This window comes from Cataglyphis hispanica, chromosome 1, assembly GCF_021464435.1.
Source record: "Cataglyphis hispanica isolate Lineage 1 chromosome 1, ULB_Chis1_1.0, whole genome shotgun sequence".
In the NCBI taxonomy this organism is placed as follows: domain Eukaryota; kingdom Metazoa; phylum Arthropoda; class Insecta; order Hymenoptera; family Formicidae; genus Cataglyphis; species Cataglyphis hispanica.
Window position 1 is genome coordinate 11,092,318 of NC_065954.1, and position 16,629 is coordinate 11,108,946.

The 16,629-nt window shown below is 33.5% G+C and overlaps 1 protein-coding gene across 5 annotated transcripts in view; it reads left to right on the forward strand.

Annotated features, from left to right (window-relative positions):
* Window positions 1-16,629, forward strand: part of LOC126850343 (protein eva-1 homolog C) — a 160,843-nt gene that overhangs the window by 79,681 nt on the left and 64,533 nt on the right. For all 5 annotated transcript variants that reach the window (XM_050593229.1, XM_050593266.1, XM_050593258.1 and 2 more), the window contains one exon: window positions 11,724-11,944. In XM_050593229.1, the coding sequence (XP_050449186.1) occupies window positions 11,724-11,944 (221 nt within the window). The remainder of the gene's footprint in view (window positions 1-11,723; window positions 11,945-16,629) is intronic.

A 16,629-nucleotide genomic window follows, 5' to 3' on the forward strand; every position in this document is an offset into this window, starting at 1 on the left:
TCTCCAGAAGCGTGCTTAAAAGCTTTTTTATTCCCGAGCGTATAATTGATCGTGTATTGATCCCCTCTCTCTCTCTCTCTCTCTCTCGCTATCAAAAGAGATGCATGCAGAGCGAATGAAAGACGAGGCTTACAGCTTACCCGAGTCTACTGAAAACACACAGTGTTAAAAAGTGCCTGGGATCTTTTTACACACGCCTTGTACCGACGAGAAAGTAAAACGACGCTCTTATATCGAGGCGTATTTCTCTTTGTAAGTGGACGGCAAGTGCCTCCTGCAGCGGACTCTTTTGCGCCAATCGCTTCTTCTTGTCGAGAAATACTGTGCATCGTAATACTCAGAGAGACGCGTACCATCGTGAGAGAATGTTATTTCAAATCGAAAATGTCAACGCTCTGTCGGTCGCGCTGATTCTTTTACATTCTTCGCGTTGGATAGAGTAGGAAGATTTCCTCTCGAGCTGCAGTTCTTTAGTACTATGGTCGTGCATTTTTCCTTGCAAAGATACATTTTTATCTCGCTATACAGGAATGGGTGTAAATATGAATCCATTTCATCTCTTTAATATTTAATATTTAACATATATATGTATGTCTCTACATATATCCGCGATTCAAAAAATTGGACCTTTTATAATTTATATTCATCTTTATATATAGTTTGAATTGTTATTTATACTTATTTTAGCTTTATATATTTACCTTTATATATAATTTGAATTGTTATTTATACTTATTTGTACTTATTACAAATTAATAATATTATTTAACTAGAATTTATAAGTTTGGGAATTTTTATATTTTTGAAAAGAATGGTACGAAATTATATACATTACGATATTTTTTGTATAAATTTATATTTTATTTTACATTTCTGTTTTATTTATTTATTTTTTTTTTGTCTTATGTTAATCGTCAATGTTTTAAGCGGCACCCTCCTCTTAAAGATTTGCTGCTATTATTGATACGAAAAAATCAAAATTCATTTGTAAAACACACTCGAATTAGGATATTGAATGGAATCACTTGACGCATTTCCTGTTTACCACACTGCAAATGTTAGTATATTGTATGAAGTGCAGTTCAAGGATTACCGCCGTCTATCTTCTTAAAATTCCGAGGCGTTACACAAGAGCTGTAACAAATGCACTCCGATATTTCCTTCTTCATAAAGAAAAGAATTTTGACAGAGTGTCTTCTTTGTGCATGTCTAAAACATGTATAAAACATGTTTACTTCTTCCCGATGTGCTTTCAGTGAAACGCGTCTAATGTCAGTGGCAGACGCGCGTTGCTTCGATAATATTTTGGAATGGATAAGCGCGATGTCAAATTGAACCTAATGACAAATGAAATCAGATGTCGCAGAATTTTTTATAATATTTTATTTTTTCTTTCCTGATTTAGATATAATTAAATAATAGGCGCACGCGTTTATTATCCTTTTTTCAACGATTTATAATAATTGTAATTTTTTTCTATAATTTTGCATAACTCTTATTGTATGTAAATACGAATTTTACCGAGTAATACTTATGAATATTGTATTCTAATTTATTTGTTTTCGTATATTTTATAGTATTGTATGAAAAAATAAATTATTTGTATAATAAGGGTTTAAAAAAAAAACAATAAGAATCAGCGCGGTGATTGTTTGCACGTGAAACAATTTATTAAATATATATAATTCTTTAATTAATCATTCGAATGTTACGATCTCTTATATATTGACTGCGACGCATGATTTGATTTCTACGATTTATTATACTTTGACAGCGATTCGTGACTTTCTGTAGAGAATTATTTCATTATTTTTATTTATTTATTTTTATGATATTCTTATCATCTATCTCTTTTCTTTCCGCTGAGGATCCAAATAAGGGATCGAAACATAAACATTCGAATGATTAGTTGAAGGATTATATATATATTTAATAAATTGTTTCACGCGCAAACTACCGCGCTGGTTCTTCTTGCCTTTTTTTAACCCTTATTATTGTTATTGGTGCCTTATAAATATTTATTACTTATATATACATATATGTTTATTTTTCGTGAATTTTTTAGTTTTCTTCTCCGAGTATTTCTGAGAAAATATACTGTGAAAGTTTAATACGAATAGAAAATAAATATGTAGAGAATGTAGAACTTGCAAAATTTTTAGGAAATTTTATTCTGTGTAATACATGTTTAATCGCGCTAGTAATTCAACAATCTTGTTACATGCAGATTGTTTTCTATATTTCGAGGATAAATGTCTTTTTTTTTTTAAATGATTAATAAGTTAGTCTTATTCATCTTTAAATTTTTTAGCTTTAAATTTTCTTCTCTTTTTCTTTCGAGAGAAAGCTTGATTTAATTTCGCAAAAATGTAAAAAAAAACATTGAAAAAATAAAATATCTAATAAATGTGAGCACGCGCATTCTCTGGAAGTTATCGAAGGATAAGAGAGAGAGATAGATAGATAGAGAGAGAGAGAGAGACAATTTCGAAAGCTCAATGCATTTTGACGCGACAGTACGTCACATTGTTGCGCGCTGCGTTTTTTGACATGCCTCGCGTCCATGAACGCAGCACAATGTGCTGTTCGTTCCTCTGTTTAATCCATTCGGGGTGCGCGCAGGAAAATTGAACTACGCGTGAGGGGAAATCATTGACGCGAACGTCGAGAGAAATTACTTCCGTGCCGCCAACGCGTGAAATGACGAAGGAAACGAGTTCGCTGATCGACGCTTCACGTCGCACTGGCCGCCGATAAAAATAGAATATCGCTTTTTACTGCACTCACATATGCGATTAATAATCGGTCACACACGCGCCCAATGATAGGGGGGGGGAGGGGGATGCGGTCCTGATTAAATCCGTTGGGAGGAATGTCGTTATCCGGCGGATAATAAGTGATAACAATTTGTGCGCGCTGTCAGGTCGAGTCTATCAATTTTAAATGTGGTCTGCTGCTGACGAGAGAATGGCCGTGCCAGCGATTCCGCAGCAATTAATTAAATCTTTAAACTGATATATATGAATAATAGGTCATATCGAGTACAATGTATTCGCGATCAAAATCTGGTAATATATATTAATTAATTTTGCTGTAGAGTAATTTAATAAATACTAGTTGATGGGTATATAATAGTTAATGTTATATATATATATATATATATATATATATATATATATATATATATATATATATGCTGGTATAGATAATTGGCCGTGCACTTAAATGATGTTACAACATTTGTAATATCCGAAAGTTAGAATATTATTTCTGGAAGCTGATGATATAGTTTTGATTATTAATAATAAAGATTTTTAATTGTGAAAAAATTTTTTTGTAGAAAAAAAATATTTATTTAAAGAATTCTTTTTAAATAACACACATATTTAATGTATATAATTATATTTTCATTTGCAAATTTCTTCGATTCCAAGAATATCTTTATTAAGCATAATAAATGTAATATTTAATTATTCAAAAAAAGTTTTATTAAAGCTTTTGACAATAACGTAAGTAAATTGAAAAAGAAAAATCTGACTATATCTAATTATATTTGGTAAGCTTTTAACAATAGAATGATCAAGAATAACAAAAAATCTCGAATAATTTTCTCTTCTTTTCATTTACAAGAAGACTGTGGTCAGAATATTCTATTATCTACGTAATACTTACATATCTGGAAAAAAACTGTTTTCACATACTTATCATTTTGTAAAGATAACGTAATGAAATTTTTTTTATGAAGAAATATACAATTAAAATTGTTCACTATATATAATCGATGATTAATATTAAAAACTATATGTATCAGCTTCTAGAAATAATATCATTGGAGAGAAATTCAATTATATCCAAGTGTAGCGCACTCATACTTTTCGATGCGTTCATTATTATGCTCGGCTGGAAAATATCCATTAACTCCGACTATGTAGATAATGATCAATAACAATTTATACGCGCGTTGTCCCGACGTATCAAGCTTAAAACTCGTGCTGTCGATAAAGTACGTTTATGAAGGCGCTTATTTTCAATTAGTTCGTAAATTGCGCGCGTGTTCTGCGTGAAGTTACTATTTTTCTGTGAGTACAGGCAATGATAATCACCATATCATTTATCAGCATATCGCGTTACAACAAGGACGGAGGTTGCATCCTAACTAACGTAGTTGTTCGTTGAAAATACAGAAGTGTACATTGAATGTATATAATAGCGTTACATATATAAGCGTTCATGTGGAAGCGTACAGTAAACGCTAATAAATCGATCAGGTATGACTTTCTCATGGAAAATATCCATTAATTTCCAACAAAGTGTAAATGATAATCAGTAATTATTCGTGCGTATGTTCTTTTTCCGATAATATTCAAATGCGATGCGTGTCGCCTTGAATTTTAAACGCAACCCGATACATATGAACACGCACAAAATGCACCCACGAAATCCGTTAATAAATACCTTTCGGTTAATTGTTGCATGAATGAAATGGGATATTAGATTATTGCGCCGCGAAATTTCAATTATTCATACTTTAAGTACAGACATTGTGATATTTCGCAGAATTCAGTATTAATTTTATATAAAAGAACAGTATTGTATGCAGAGTATAAATATCTCTTAAAACGCTTTTATAAAAATTGTAACATTTGATTAATGTTTTTATATTCTGAATGCCCATAAAAGAATTAGCTTTTTCGCGAAATCACGATATTATTATATTAGCTGCATAATTTGACTTTACTTTTAAAGAGAAAAATTTATTCCACCTCATTATCAGGAATTTCATAGGAATTTCAATCGATTTGTAAACGAGACTTATAAAGTTCGAGTCGGTTTCTTACTTAAATAAGTTATTGAGCGGAATAATAGAATAATTAAATAAAAATCGTATATTATATACAGCATATAATTATTTAATATAATATATTTTTATTGATAGAGTGTACATTAATTACATTAATTATCTCCAAAATTTTCTTTGTATTCTTTCTATTTCAAAATGAGTATAATAAAATTACTTGATAAAATTACTTATAAATAAAACGTTACAATCGTGCATGTAAAGTTTAAATATACATTACAACATTAATAAGTAATTAACAGTAATTTTTACATTTCATTGTACTTTTGTATTATTTTCTTAAGATTTGACTTTGTTTATTCTTGCTGCATTTATTTATAAAATGCGATTTGATACTCATGACGCTTAATGTGGGAAGCATAAAAAGCTAAAAGTCAGAGTGGCTGCACTCGTATAACGACAGAGAAGAAGCGAGAGAGAAAGGAAATGACTACGATGCCCTAGCTGGTCGAGTTCTGAAAAGTTGGCATCGTTTCCAGATTTTAGTTGTTCTGCAGAACGAGCGCTACGGGGCGAGTTTCGTACAAGCTGCCTCGTAAGCAGCTCTAGCAGCACGTCTTCCGGTTTCCGTTACCGTGGAATCGGGACGAACATTGATCGAATCTAGCTGCAAATCTAAACTAGCCATTGGCTCTCACGATTTGTACTCGTCGACACGAATGCGGTCAGCACACACAATTCAGCTTAAATTCCATAATTCCGTATTTCAATATAGAACTTTTTTATACGATTGTACATATCGAGATAAACTTTATGCATACTGCGATAGCTTTTTATTTATTTTCGCGGTTGTTTACACTGCGAATAGAAACATGGAAATTTTATACATGTACATATATTTTTTTAAAAAACCTTTATGTGATTTTAAACGCTGTATATTTGTTAGAATATTGACAATGAAATAGAACCAAAATATTATTAATATCAAGGATTTTTTCAAGGGACTTGTCAATTGCATAATTAAACTTTCTATGAATTATGGGTTTAAATTTTAATAAGTATTTTTTTAAGATATTATTCGCGCATATATGTACTTGGCATTATAATATTGGATAAATTGACATTGCGAATAAGCTCTGCAGTGCATATTTATCAGGTGCTATAGTCCCTTGGTGTAATTGGATATTAAATTAATCTCAAACATTGTAAATCGTGCTTCATGCGGTTTCGCAAATGCACATTAATGCACAATTAGAGAAGTTTCGTACGAATAGTTGTTGCAAAATGTAATCGTTCGTATGTGTCATGAAAGTTAGGGTGATTTAATTAGTGCGGCAATTAAATGGACATTATTATAATTACATAATTATTGTGATTACAACGAAACGAAATATTTTTGCTTGTATTTCTATGGAAGCGCCGTTTTCAATAAATAATGAGGATACTTCTCGTTATTCCTATATGCTGTTTTCTTCAAGCCATTATCTTTTAATGATTTCTGATCGTGATATCTGCAATCGTCATAGCTAGATAACATCAAGTTTTTACAAAATATCATGCTTTATTCTATAGTAAAAAATCATTCAAATTCATTAATCGAAATAATTACTTATTTATTTAAGCTAAATACTTTTCTATATAATTTATAAAATAAACCTGAAAAAACGTATGAACAGTTTACAAATTTTAGAGTAAATACAATATATATTATTTTAGAATAAATATAAACACACACAAAAGTTTTTAAATTTAACTGCATTGCATATATATGTATTATATACATTTTAGAATAAGATTTTTCCCGCGATTTGTAATTGTACACAATTATCGCGAAACTATTACAGTCATTATATTCTTAAACTTTCTTGCTTGTCCTCGGTGTGTTTATATTGTTTCATGTTGTTTGTTCTATCGGAACAACGATACTATAATCCTCTGGTAAGCTTTCGTTTCGAGGAACCTTAAACCTTGGATTAGAACTGGACGAATTAAGTCGAACTATCTCTACGTGCGCGTTTAATTTAGATTGATCTTTCATCGCGAAATATTGCGTCGTCCGTAACACATTGTCTACAGTGAGAAAAAAAAGTTGTTGATTTGACTAAATGTGTTTAACTGATTATTATTTCTTTCATTGTTAAATATTTAAGGATTCAAATTAAATACGACATATTAAATTTAACATGACGTATTTGACTTAAATATTTCAATTTAAAAAATAATAATCAGTTGAACACATTTAGTTAAATCAACAATTTTTTTTCTCAGTGTAGTAAAAATGTATAATATCTATAAAATTTATCGGATCAGTCATTTCCTGTCCACTATATAAAGTATAGAGGAAGATATAAGGAATAGAAATGTATATTTAATATATTGAGTGAAATAAGACAAGTTTCGTTATCTGTACTTAAAATCAGCTTGAAATCGAAAGGATTAGTGAATAATACAATTACACATTATCGTTTCAACATCACTTTATTGATTCTCTCTTTAAACGAGATAGGTACGTGTGAGATGAAGTGGCACTTAATCGGGATGAGAATCATATGATAAAACAACATGCTGAAAATAGAGAGAGACCGACCTGCCATTCACGTCAAGTTACGAATTTACAAGTTGTTTTTCAGCTTTTGGCTTCCTCTTTTCATCTCGGTTCGATACACTATCTACCCTAGCAGATAAATGGGCCTTTTAAATAATGCGTTTCCCCGCGGAAGTCGCGCTCGTAAGGTTACAACTGAATAAACATTCGAATCCACCGTTCTACTTCCGCCGTGTTCATCCGTTACTAGCGCAACAATTTACTTCCGCGGCCGTGAGTTATTCTACAGCTTGTCGCCATAAAAGTGTGTGAGCGCAATGTTCGTGCGGTGAAAAGTAGGATGAGAGCGAAATTGAATAACCCGGGAAAAGAGCATTCGACAAAAACGTCTTGGCACTACATCTGCTGTTTATGCATAAAAAAATATTTGCTTAAAAAAAAAAATACTTTTACTTTCCAAAATTTTTGATAAATATATAATGCGAATTAATTATATGTATATTCTTTCTTTTTTTTCTTTTTTTTTTTTTTTTCTCTAATAGAACGATAATTACGGATAAATTCGTAATCTTTTCAAGAAATTTTTTTTTTTTTTTTAAGATAGCACCTTTAAATAATTTTAATACTTGAATGATAAAATTAAGTAAATAATTTTATTAACACATGTAATATAACAATTAGTATATTTAAACATTATTATCTTTCTTTCTTTCACATGATCTAATTTTGATTTTTACATAATACATAAATATATAAGAAGATAAGCTTCTTATGAATTATTTTTTAATTAATAAATTTCTTTAATAATTTCGATAATTGCGATTTATATGCGTATTTATCATTTGCATATCTGAAATGCAATAATCGTGCGTAAATGTCATTAAGTTTGATTAATCCATGATATTCTGGCGTTTAATTTCCGCGCAAGCTCTCGTCATAATTATAGAAGATAAATCAGAATAAGCTGTTGTTCGAGATAACCATTAACCCAGTTTTGATAATAAGAGCATGTTTCGCGCGTAATATTTTCATATACTTTTATTTATCTACTTGCATATAGATGCGCGGCTGTGAATAGACGTTGATTAAGTGGATTAGAACAGTGAGTGAATATGGAAATAGTATTTTGTATGAGATGACTTTATCCTTTAACAAGGAAAATACGACAAGATGCCGCGAATTTTATTACAGTGAACATTATATATAGAAAGAAAGAGAGAGAGAGAGAGAGAGAGAGAGAGAGAGAGAGAGAGAGTAAAAATAGAGTGAAATAATTTTTCAGACTTTTAAACGAAAAAAGAAAGAGATATCATACATTTTCAAATACATGAAACACATTTGAAAGAAAGAATGCTTGATTATAATATATTTTCTCAAAGCTAACAATAAGTAAAATATGAAAGCATTGAATCTTAATGTTTCATATAAAGGCGTGTTTATTAACTTGATTAAAAGATTCCATAATTAATATGTGATATGAATATATTACATATAAATAATATAATACAATTATTCAGTATTTTTTTAAATATTTTGAGCGTTGTTATCCGAGTTTTGTCACAGTCTTTCGTGTTTTTCTTCTTCTATAATTTACGTAAGCGGTGATGATTTGATCATTTCAATAGACAGGAACGAAAGAGAAGTTCGATATTCGGCGTATGTAAGTACCTGGCTTGGCGAAGCTTGGCTGATTAAATCTAATCGGATCGCGATACGAAACTTCGGGCATTCTTTGCCGGTGAATTGTACGCGCGCATTCTTCAGAGATGAAGGGACATATACAGGGTATCCGAAAATTCGCGCAACACCCTTTAAGGAAAGATAGTGTTATGCTGAACAGAAAAGTCCTGTATCATTTTTTTCTATAACGCTTAATAAAAGAGTTATTATTGAGTGAAGTCTGGCCTATCATCGCCGATCTTCAGCCAGGCGCACGTCGGTGAGCTGTCATAAACATCTGAGCGCTCACGCACACTACCAGGCGGCTCATCGACCATGCGTCCAGCTAAAGATCGGCGATGATAGGCGAGACTTCACTCGATAATAACTCTTTTATCAAGCGTTATAGAAAACAATGATACAGGACTTTTCTGTTCAGAATAACACCCTCTACCTTTCCTTAAAGGGTGTTGCGCGAATTTTCGGACACTCTGTATATCAGATCGCTCGGTCATTCCAATCACGTAGTCGAGTTACAGCGGGGTCTACCCCTAAGAAGAAGATTCCGAGTGGTTGCCGGTGTAGTTCAGCGCTTTACAGTTTGCATACTCGTTGATTTACGGACGTGCACTACGAGATAGGGCTAAGGAATGTAATAGCGGACCCTGGGTTTGTTATTGCCGGCGCAACAATCGTTTGTATGCATTACTCTTTGCGGTGCCTGGCTTTATGCATATAATCTAGACGCCAGGATTCAAGATGGAGGTTACCAAGACGATGTGTCGACCATATCGGAAAACGTTGCCGTGGTTCTCGAGATTTATTACGAATTTTGCCGATATAGGAGACGACAAATTATGTAACGTCACGAATATATTACGATTATGTATTTGTTAACACATAATTGTCTTTTATACAATAAAAAGTAATTTAAATTTTCACGGAAAACATAATATTACAGTGTTTCCCCTGTACGTTCTCTGTGAAAATTTAAATTATTTTTTATTAAATAATTTGCTCTTGTTTAATAATACGGAGAAAGCAGAACATTGAAGGTATAATCGCTTTAGTTTGTTTTTATAAAAATGATATTTTTAATTTTATTATTTCGATACTTTATCATCACACTGGGAAGAGGTCATTAGTAACTATGAAAATTATATTGTTCAGTAAATATTAATAAATTTATTATCTTCTTTTAATTCAAAAACGGACAGAACTTTCCGATAGATCTCATATAATAAAATTAATAAATAATACTTGAGAAAGAGAAAGAAATAGAGAAATAAGATAAAGGATATATCATTGTCTTTAACGAAATCTTTGGAAGCGTCAAATATTTGCGGTTGAACGCAACACAATTGCGAGTATAACCGAAATGGGGGTTTCGCGTTCTTCTTTAGTTCTACAAATTTACTCAACAGAATTGGAAAGCGGTACCCCCGCACTTTACCATCGTGTTACCACGAATGTGTCTCGTCGCAAGTGAAACTATCAATATCGGGTCAGATGTTCCTTCGTCGTCACGTGAATTATCGACTTTGCTCGCTCCATCCTGCTGGAAGGAGAGCTTGAGAAATATTGAAGAATTTGCATATTTCGCGTTTCTCTCGAACGTGACTTGTTCACGATGTAACTAATAAACATCATTATCTGTTTTATTTTTCATGTTTCTCATCGGGACATCGGTTGGCTGCGCTCATCCACGACTGCTGATAACACTCTCTCTCTCGATGGTGATGGTGACGGCGATTCTCTAACTACGGTGATGGTGACTGCGATGTTACACTAACGTATTGGTGATGGTGACACGGACATATATACATACATTTTAATATATTTGCTTTATTTATTTTGCTCGGAAAAATATTGAATTTGCAAATGCAATGTCATTATTGACTACTCTTATTAATCATTCATTAATGCTTGAATTATTATTATTAATAATGTTTGAAACTGTTCGTATCGATCGCTGCGAATTTTATACTGCGGAATAATATGAATATTGCACATTTCGTCACGCATTATTCTACTACGCGCGGACTGTTACTATGCACTATTACAATCATTTCGCCATTTCCTCGGAAACTTCTGCAACTATACCGTCCCTTTTATTGGCCTCCGCTTGCGAAATTATCGCGCGAATCTGCATTTACATGCTGGAACGTCTGCGGTTCCGTCCGCAAACTCCATCGTCACGAACGATCTCCGCGTTAAATTCCGCAAATGTTGGCTGCTTCCCCTGCCTCGCTATGTTAAACCGCGTATCGTGTGTAAACGAAACGACACTGCTTTTGCTGCTGGCGAATTGTCGCCATTGATACATCCGTGGCCGCTCTACCGAACCAATTCACTTTGGCTGATCCACTCATTAATTACTCTCGATCCTCTTAAATTGATCACTGTTGTGGCGGCGATGTCATTACGGCTCATTGCTCGATCTTCGATATCCGACCTCCCGAACTTCCCGCGCGCGTCTTTTCTCTTATATCCTATAATTTACGTATGGTTTCAACGTTACCCTTCAATTTATTATAACGCATGTTGTGTGTCTCATTAATTTTTTTAATATTTATAACATTAATATTTTAATAATATATGCGATTTTTTATATTTTAATATTTACGTTATCGCCGATTGATTGATTCATATGACATTTCATTTTTACGTCATTCGCGTCGCGTTAATATATATATATATTTTTTTTTTTTAACTGAACAGCTTTGTTGTCAAGCACCCTGAAGACCTATCAACGCGCCGCCTGCGACGAGGAAATGATGACGTTGAAATGCCCACCCGGTACAACCATCCTTGTCGAACACGCTCAGTATGGAAGAACGGGAATGCATGGCATCAGCAAATGCAACTCGTCCGTTCCCCCGATGATCGCGGGGGAGGACGAGCCGACGAATCACACATGCATCTGGCCGCAATCAGTGCAGGTATGTACCAATGAAATTCTCCTATTCCGCATAGGTGGATGCCGATTGAGCGAACGTATACGATTTTTGATGTTTATTGAAAATTGTTGTTGCGCGTAAATGCATTAATTGTTTTAATTGACTCGAGAGATAAACGAAGAAATTAAGAGAAATTTTTAAGACGATGATTTATGATTTTGTTTGAAATATATTTCTATCGCATCTTTGCGAAAGCAGAACTTTAATTTTTTCATTTATATTTCATTTCTTTGTTTTTGAAATGTTTTGATTAAAACTTTTTGATATTTTAATATTTATTATTAAGTATCCAACTAATAAAATAATTTGATTTATTTTCTTAATTAATATTAATAACTATATTTTCTTAATAAATATTAATAACTGTATATATAATCATAATGTTAGTCTTAAATAATTTTGTCAATCTTGAAATGTAATGAGCTTTAATGCGACATATTTCTTCTGTAATAAGTTAAAAGCTTGATTACACACATACAAACTCTCGTGTATCTTCCGTGTAATAACGTAGCGTATAAACTTCGCAAATTTGCAAGACTTGGTAAGACATGATCCCACTCTTCCGCGGAAAGTTTAATATTTGGACGTACTTTAGATTCCGATTATCTCCCAATTCTGCCTCTTCAGCACCCGAAAGGAAGTTTTGCGGAGTCTAAACTCCACGCTGCCTAAACTCGGAAGTTTCAAAGAATTCGAGCGTCGATCAAATATGGGATCAGTTATATCCGTTTTATTATAGCTGACATTACACGATTGTTCATTGCACCTTGATGTAACTGGGAGACTTACGTTCGCCACATCTCCTCGATTCTTGCGACAATATTTTTTTCATTTCTTGATCTCCTCGTTTCGAAACTTTATTCGACATATACATTTATTGCTTTCTCATTTCTAATAAAGAGAAGAATATAGATGATATATTCTTCCCGCGCGTCCTCGTTTTCCTTTCTACTCCGCATGATTACCAAACCGGAAAGAATCGTAAACCGGATCCACCCCCCTTCTGGAGTTAACCTCCGTACGCTTCAAGCCTCGTAAACTTCTCTCGGGTGCGTGACTTCGTGCATGAATCTCAGCACACTTGTTTTTATCTTTTGGAAGATTTTACATAGACTCTAGATTGCCGCAATCCTTTCTATCGCGATTATTTTTCCTTACGTATTCATATTGTCAGATGTAACACGAAAAGTTAAGTACGATGATTTAGGAACTTTTCGTTAATACAAAAATAATAGTTCTGGATTAACTGCTTATTAGTAATTTAATGTTTCACAATTTTTTAAATAAACTAGCTTTAACTTTTTTATTTGACATACCCACTAAAAAAGGATATTCAAAAAATTTATTTCTTCTTTATATTCAACGTAAGATAAATTGCTCCCTTCTTATTGCATTAAGGATGAGAGAGAGAGATTTGGAATATTTAGATTAGATAAATTCGAATGTTTTATGTATTGTTGGAAAGTAACATGATAGCTTTTAAAATAATAATTATTTTAAAAGGGAGTAAAAATATTATTATATATGAATAAATAAATCTACTAAATAAATGTAAAGACAATTTTTGTAGAAAAAAAAACAATCCTTCTGCACGGAAATTGCCACACGATTTTCATATAGTCACTTTTGACATTTTACAATCACATTGCATTTAATTTTGTCTATTCATATCATCATAATAAAAACGTTTCACAATATTAATCATAAAAATTATTTTTGATATTTTTTTTCACAATGTTACTAAAAATGTTGAAAAATTTCTCACGCGGCGAAATACTTTTAAATTATTCTATATAAATTTACAAATCTAAAGCAAAGTGAATATGTATATATATATATATATATTTTATACTCTCGTTTCCTTCTCTGCGTTTCATTCTAAATGGTTTGAAAATTGCCAGTGAGTTCGTTTTAAGGCGAGAGCTTCGTCAAAGGCGACGAAAGTGCAGCAACTAAAATATAACTGTAAACATCATGAAAGTAGGTTGCGCGAAATTTTCGCAAGGATGACGATCGATCAAGTCGGGAAGCCCGGGGAGAGAAACGCATTCGCGCACGTGGATTTACTCTCTCAATAGGAATGCACGACGGCTCCGCGGGGGAAAAGTACGTGGAGAATGTACCCGCACGAAAACTTGTTTTCTTTGAGCTTAATTCACTGGCAATTACGGATCTCTCGCGCGAGGGCGCAAAGAGAGAGATACGTCCCGCGTCGGGTTAAAATCTTGGTTTGCGGAATAATGGCAACTGACCTGAAAACGATGCAACCCTGTGTTTCGCGAAGCGTGCGACTGACAAATTCATTTGAGCTAAAAAGAGACGGAAGGAAAAAGGGACAGAGAAAGCGACTCGGCGGTGTAACGAGGTTGTCGGTGGTTGAGTAACATGTTCTTAGAAATACGCCACGCTTCATATAATATATATATATATATATATATATATATATATATATATATATATCTTTTTTTTCGATATTAAATTATCCATTTACGAAGCTTGTAATTTGATTTTGACCAAGCGGAAATCGGGTACAGGATCAGTACGATTCCGCTGTCGTATTCCGCGGTCGAATTCTTTTCCTTTTTGCGTTTGACGTAATACTAGTGAAGAAAATTTCTAGATTTATGTCAGCGCGAACGAAGATTTTCAGGAAGATCAGGCTCGTTTCACGGCGATCCAAAATGATCCCGCTTTCTATTCAACAAGAAAAAAAAAAAAAAGTGCCATTATTCGCACAGCATTGCGGTATAATAACTTACCTTGGGTACATACAATAAAAATCTCCCGCGGTATCCATCGGTTTGCGGTTTTCACAAGTCCACGTATCGATTTCATATTTCATATTCCACCGAACTGAGGAAGGAACCATTGTACGATCTCACCCGCATGCGAAAATGGAGTAACTCTTTTATTTCGTCGACGATCTTATCCTCCTCTGCAAATCTTGCTTTTCACGACATCCGCGCTTTCTCTCCCACATATCCCGATATTTTTTAGCCACTGGATATATACGTACGGATCTGCGAACTTCTCAAAATACAACTACTTTTCATGAAATGTTATAAATTATATTTAAATCTTTTTCACATTCCTTTACACACATATGTCATTATCGGAATTGTCTTCTTCTTTTTTTTCGAGTTTTATTGGCCTGGACTGATCCTAATGAATGATGTCAACAACAGAAAAATTAGTAAACAAACTTTGTTAGATAGGAATGTTTATCAGCTTTGAAGAATTATTATTATTTTGTTCTTTTCTAAGGAAAAAGAGAATAAATAAGATAGACGTTAATGTTATACTTAGAAATAAGAGAGAATAGAGGAAATTACGGAAATTGTTAAGAAGAAAAGAATTTTTTATTATTCTTTTAACAAAAAAGAAATCGAGCCCTACTGCAAACCTAGCTTTGCGATGTATTTGTGTTAATCACTCTATTCGTATTCGTTTTCAACTGGATTTATGGAGCTTTTAAATTTTTCTTATGGACAGATTGTAACGTATAGAGCGAACCAATGATGCGATCGATAATTCAAAGGTCAGACATCGCGGAGGGATCTTTCTCCCGAGCGATTTATTTGGTCTCTTAACAAAGGGTTGACCCATAAAACAAGTCTATAATCAAGTGTGCGTAATTTATTGTATTTACTGCGTCCTCTCTCATATCGGATCAACTTGCGATCGCAGTTAGCAGCGAACGATTTATAGAGTTCCTTAAAGTACTTTCATCTCCCATTTGTCGCTTTTTACTTTAGAAGGAAAGTTTAGATGGAGTTTAAATCAGCTCGGTCCAACATAAATTCAACAAATGGAAGTTGGAAGCGGTTGCAAGTCTCGTATTAACGTGATCATTTGAAAACCATACCGAAAAAAGTATCTAATCTGTTTATATATATTATACTCTATATACAATATTTCATCCCATATATGTATAAATGTGATAATGGGAGATAAATAATAATTGCAAAGTTATTTTTCACGACAAAAGAAGTCCCATTGAATTATATAAGATTTTTTTAATCAATTCTTTTGTGTCTTTTTTTACTTTCTCTCTCTCTCTCTCTCTCTCTCTCTCTCTCTTTTTCTCTAATACAATTTAAGATATTCGATTTTGAAACGACGTGAAGAGGCATTTCTACCATATATAATATACTTCCAGTTTCGATTCAGCTACTCTATATCGATATCCACGCATCTAGCATGAAGGAATCAACGGTATAATTCGCTCGAGAACGCGATCGCTCGCATCATTGCTTCCAGCGTGCTGCTCGGGGAGCTTGCCTTCGTCGCGCTGCTGTTTCCTGTGCACGGGAAGGAATCAGCGCGCGGCGGTACTTTCCTCCGGGTACAGAGCTGCATCGGGAATTCTCAAAACGGAGAGACGCGTATCCCTGAATGAAAGCGTGTATTCCCTGTAGAAGGGTTCGACCCGAAAGTGGCTCCGTTCCCCCTCTCTCCCCTCCCCTCCGCCGAGCGATTCGAATCTCGCGAAAGGGCTTTTCCGCGCGAGTGCTTATTTCCAACCCCCCTCAATTTCCTTTCTCCCCCGCTCTCTTCTCCCCGAGAAACTTCTCGGCGACATACGTCACTGCTTCCATAAAGAGGAAGGAATTTAAAGTCGCACCTTATGTCGGAATAAAAGTGTACGTCACGCGTGTACGTCGGTA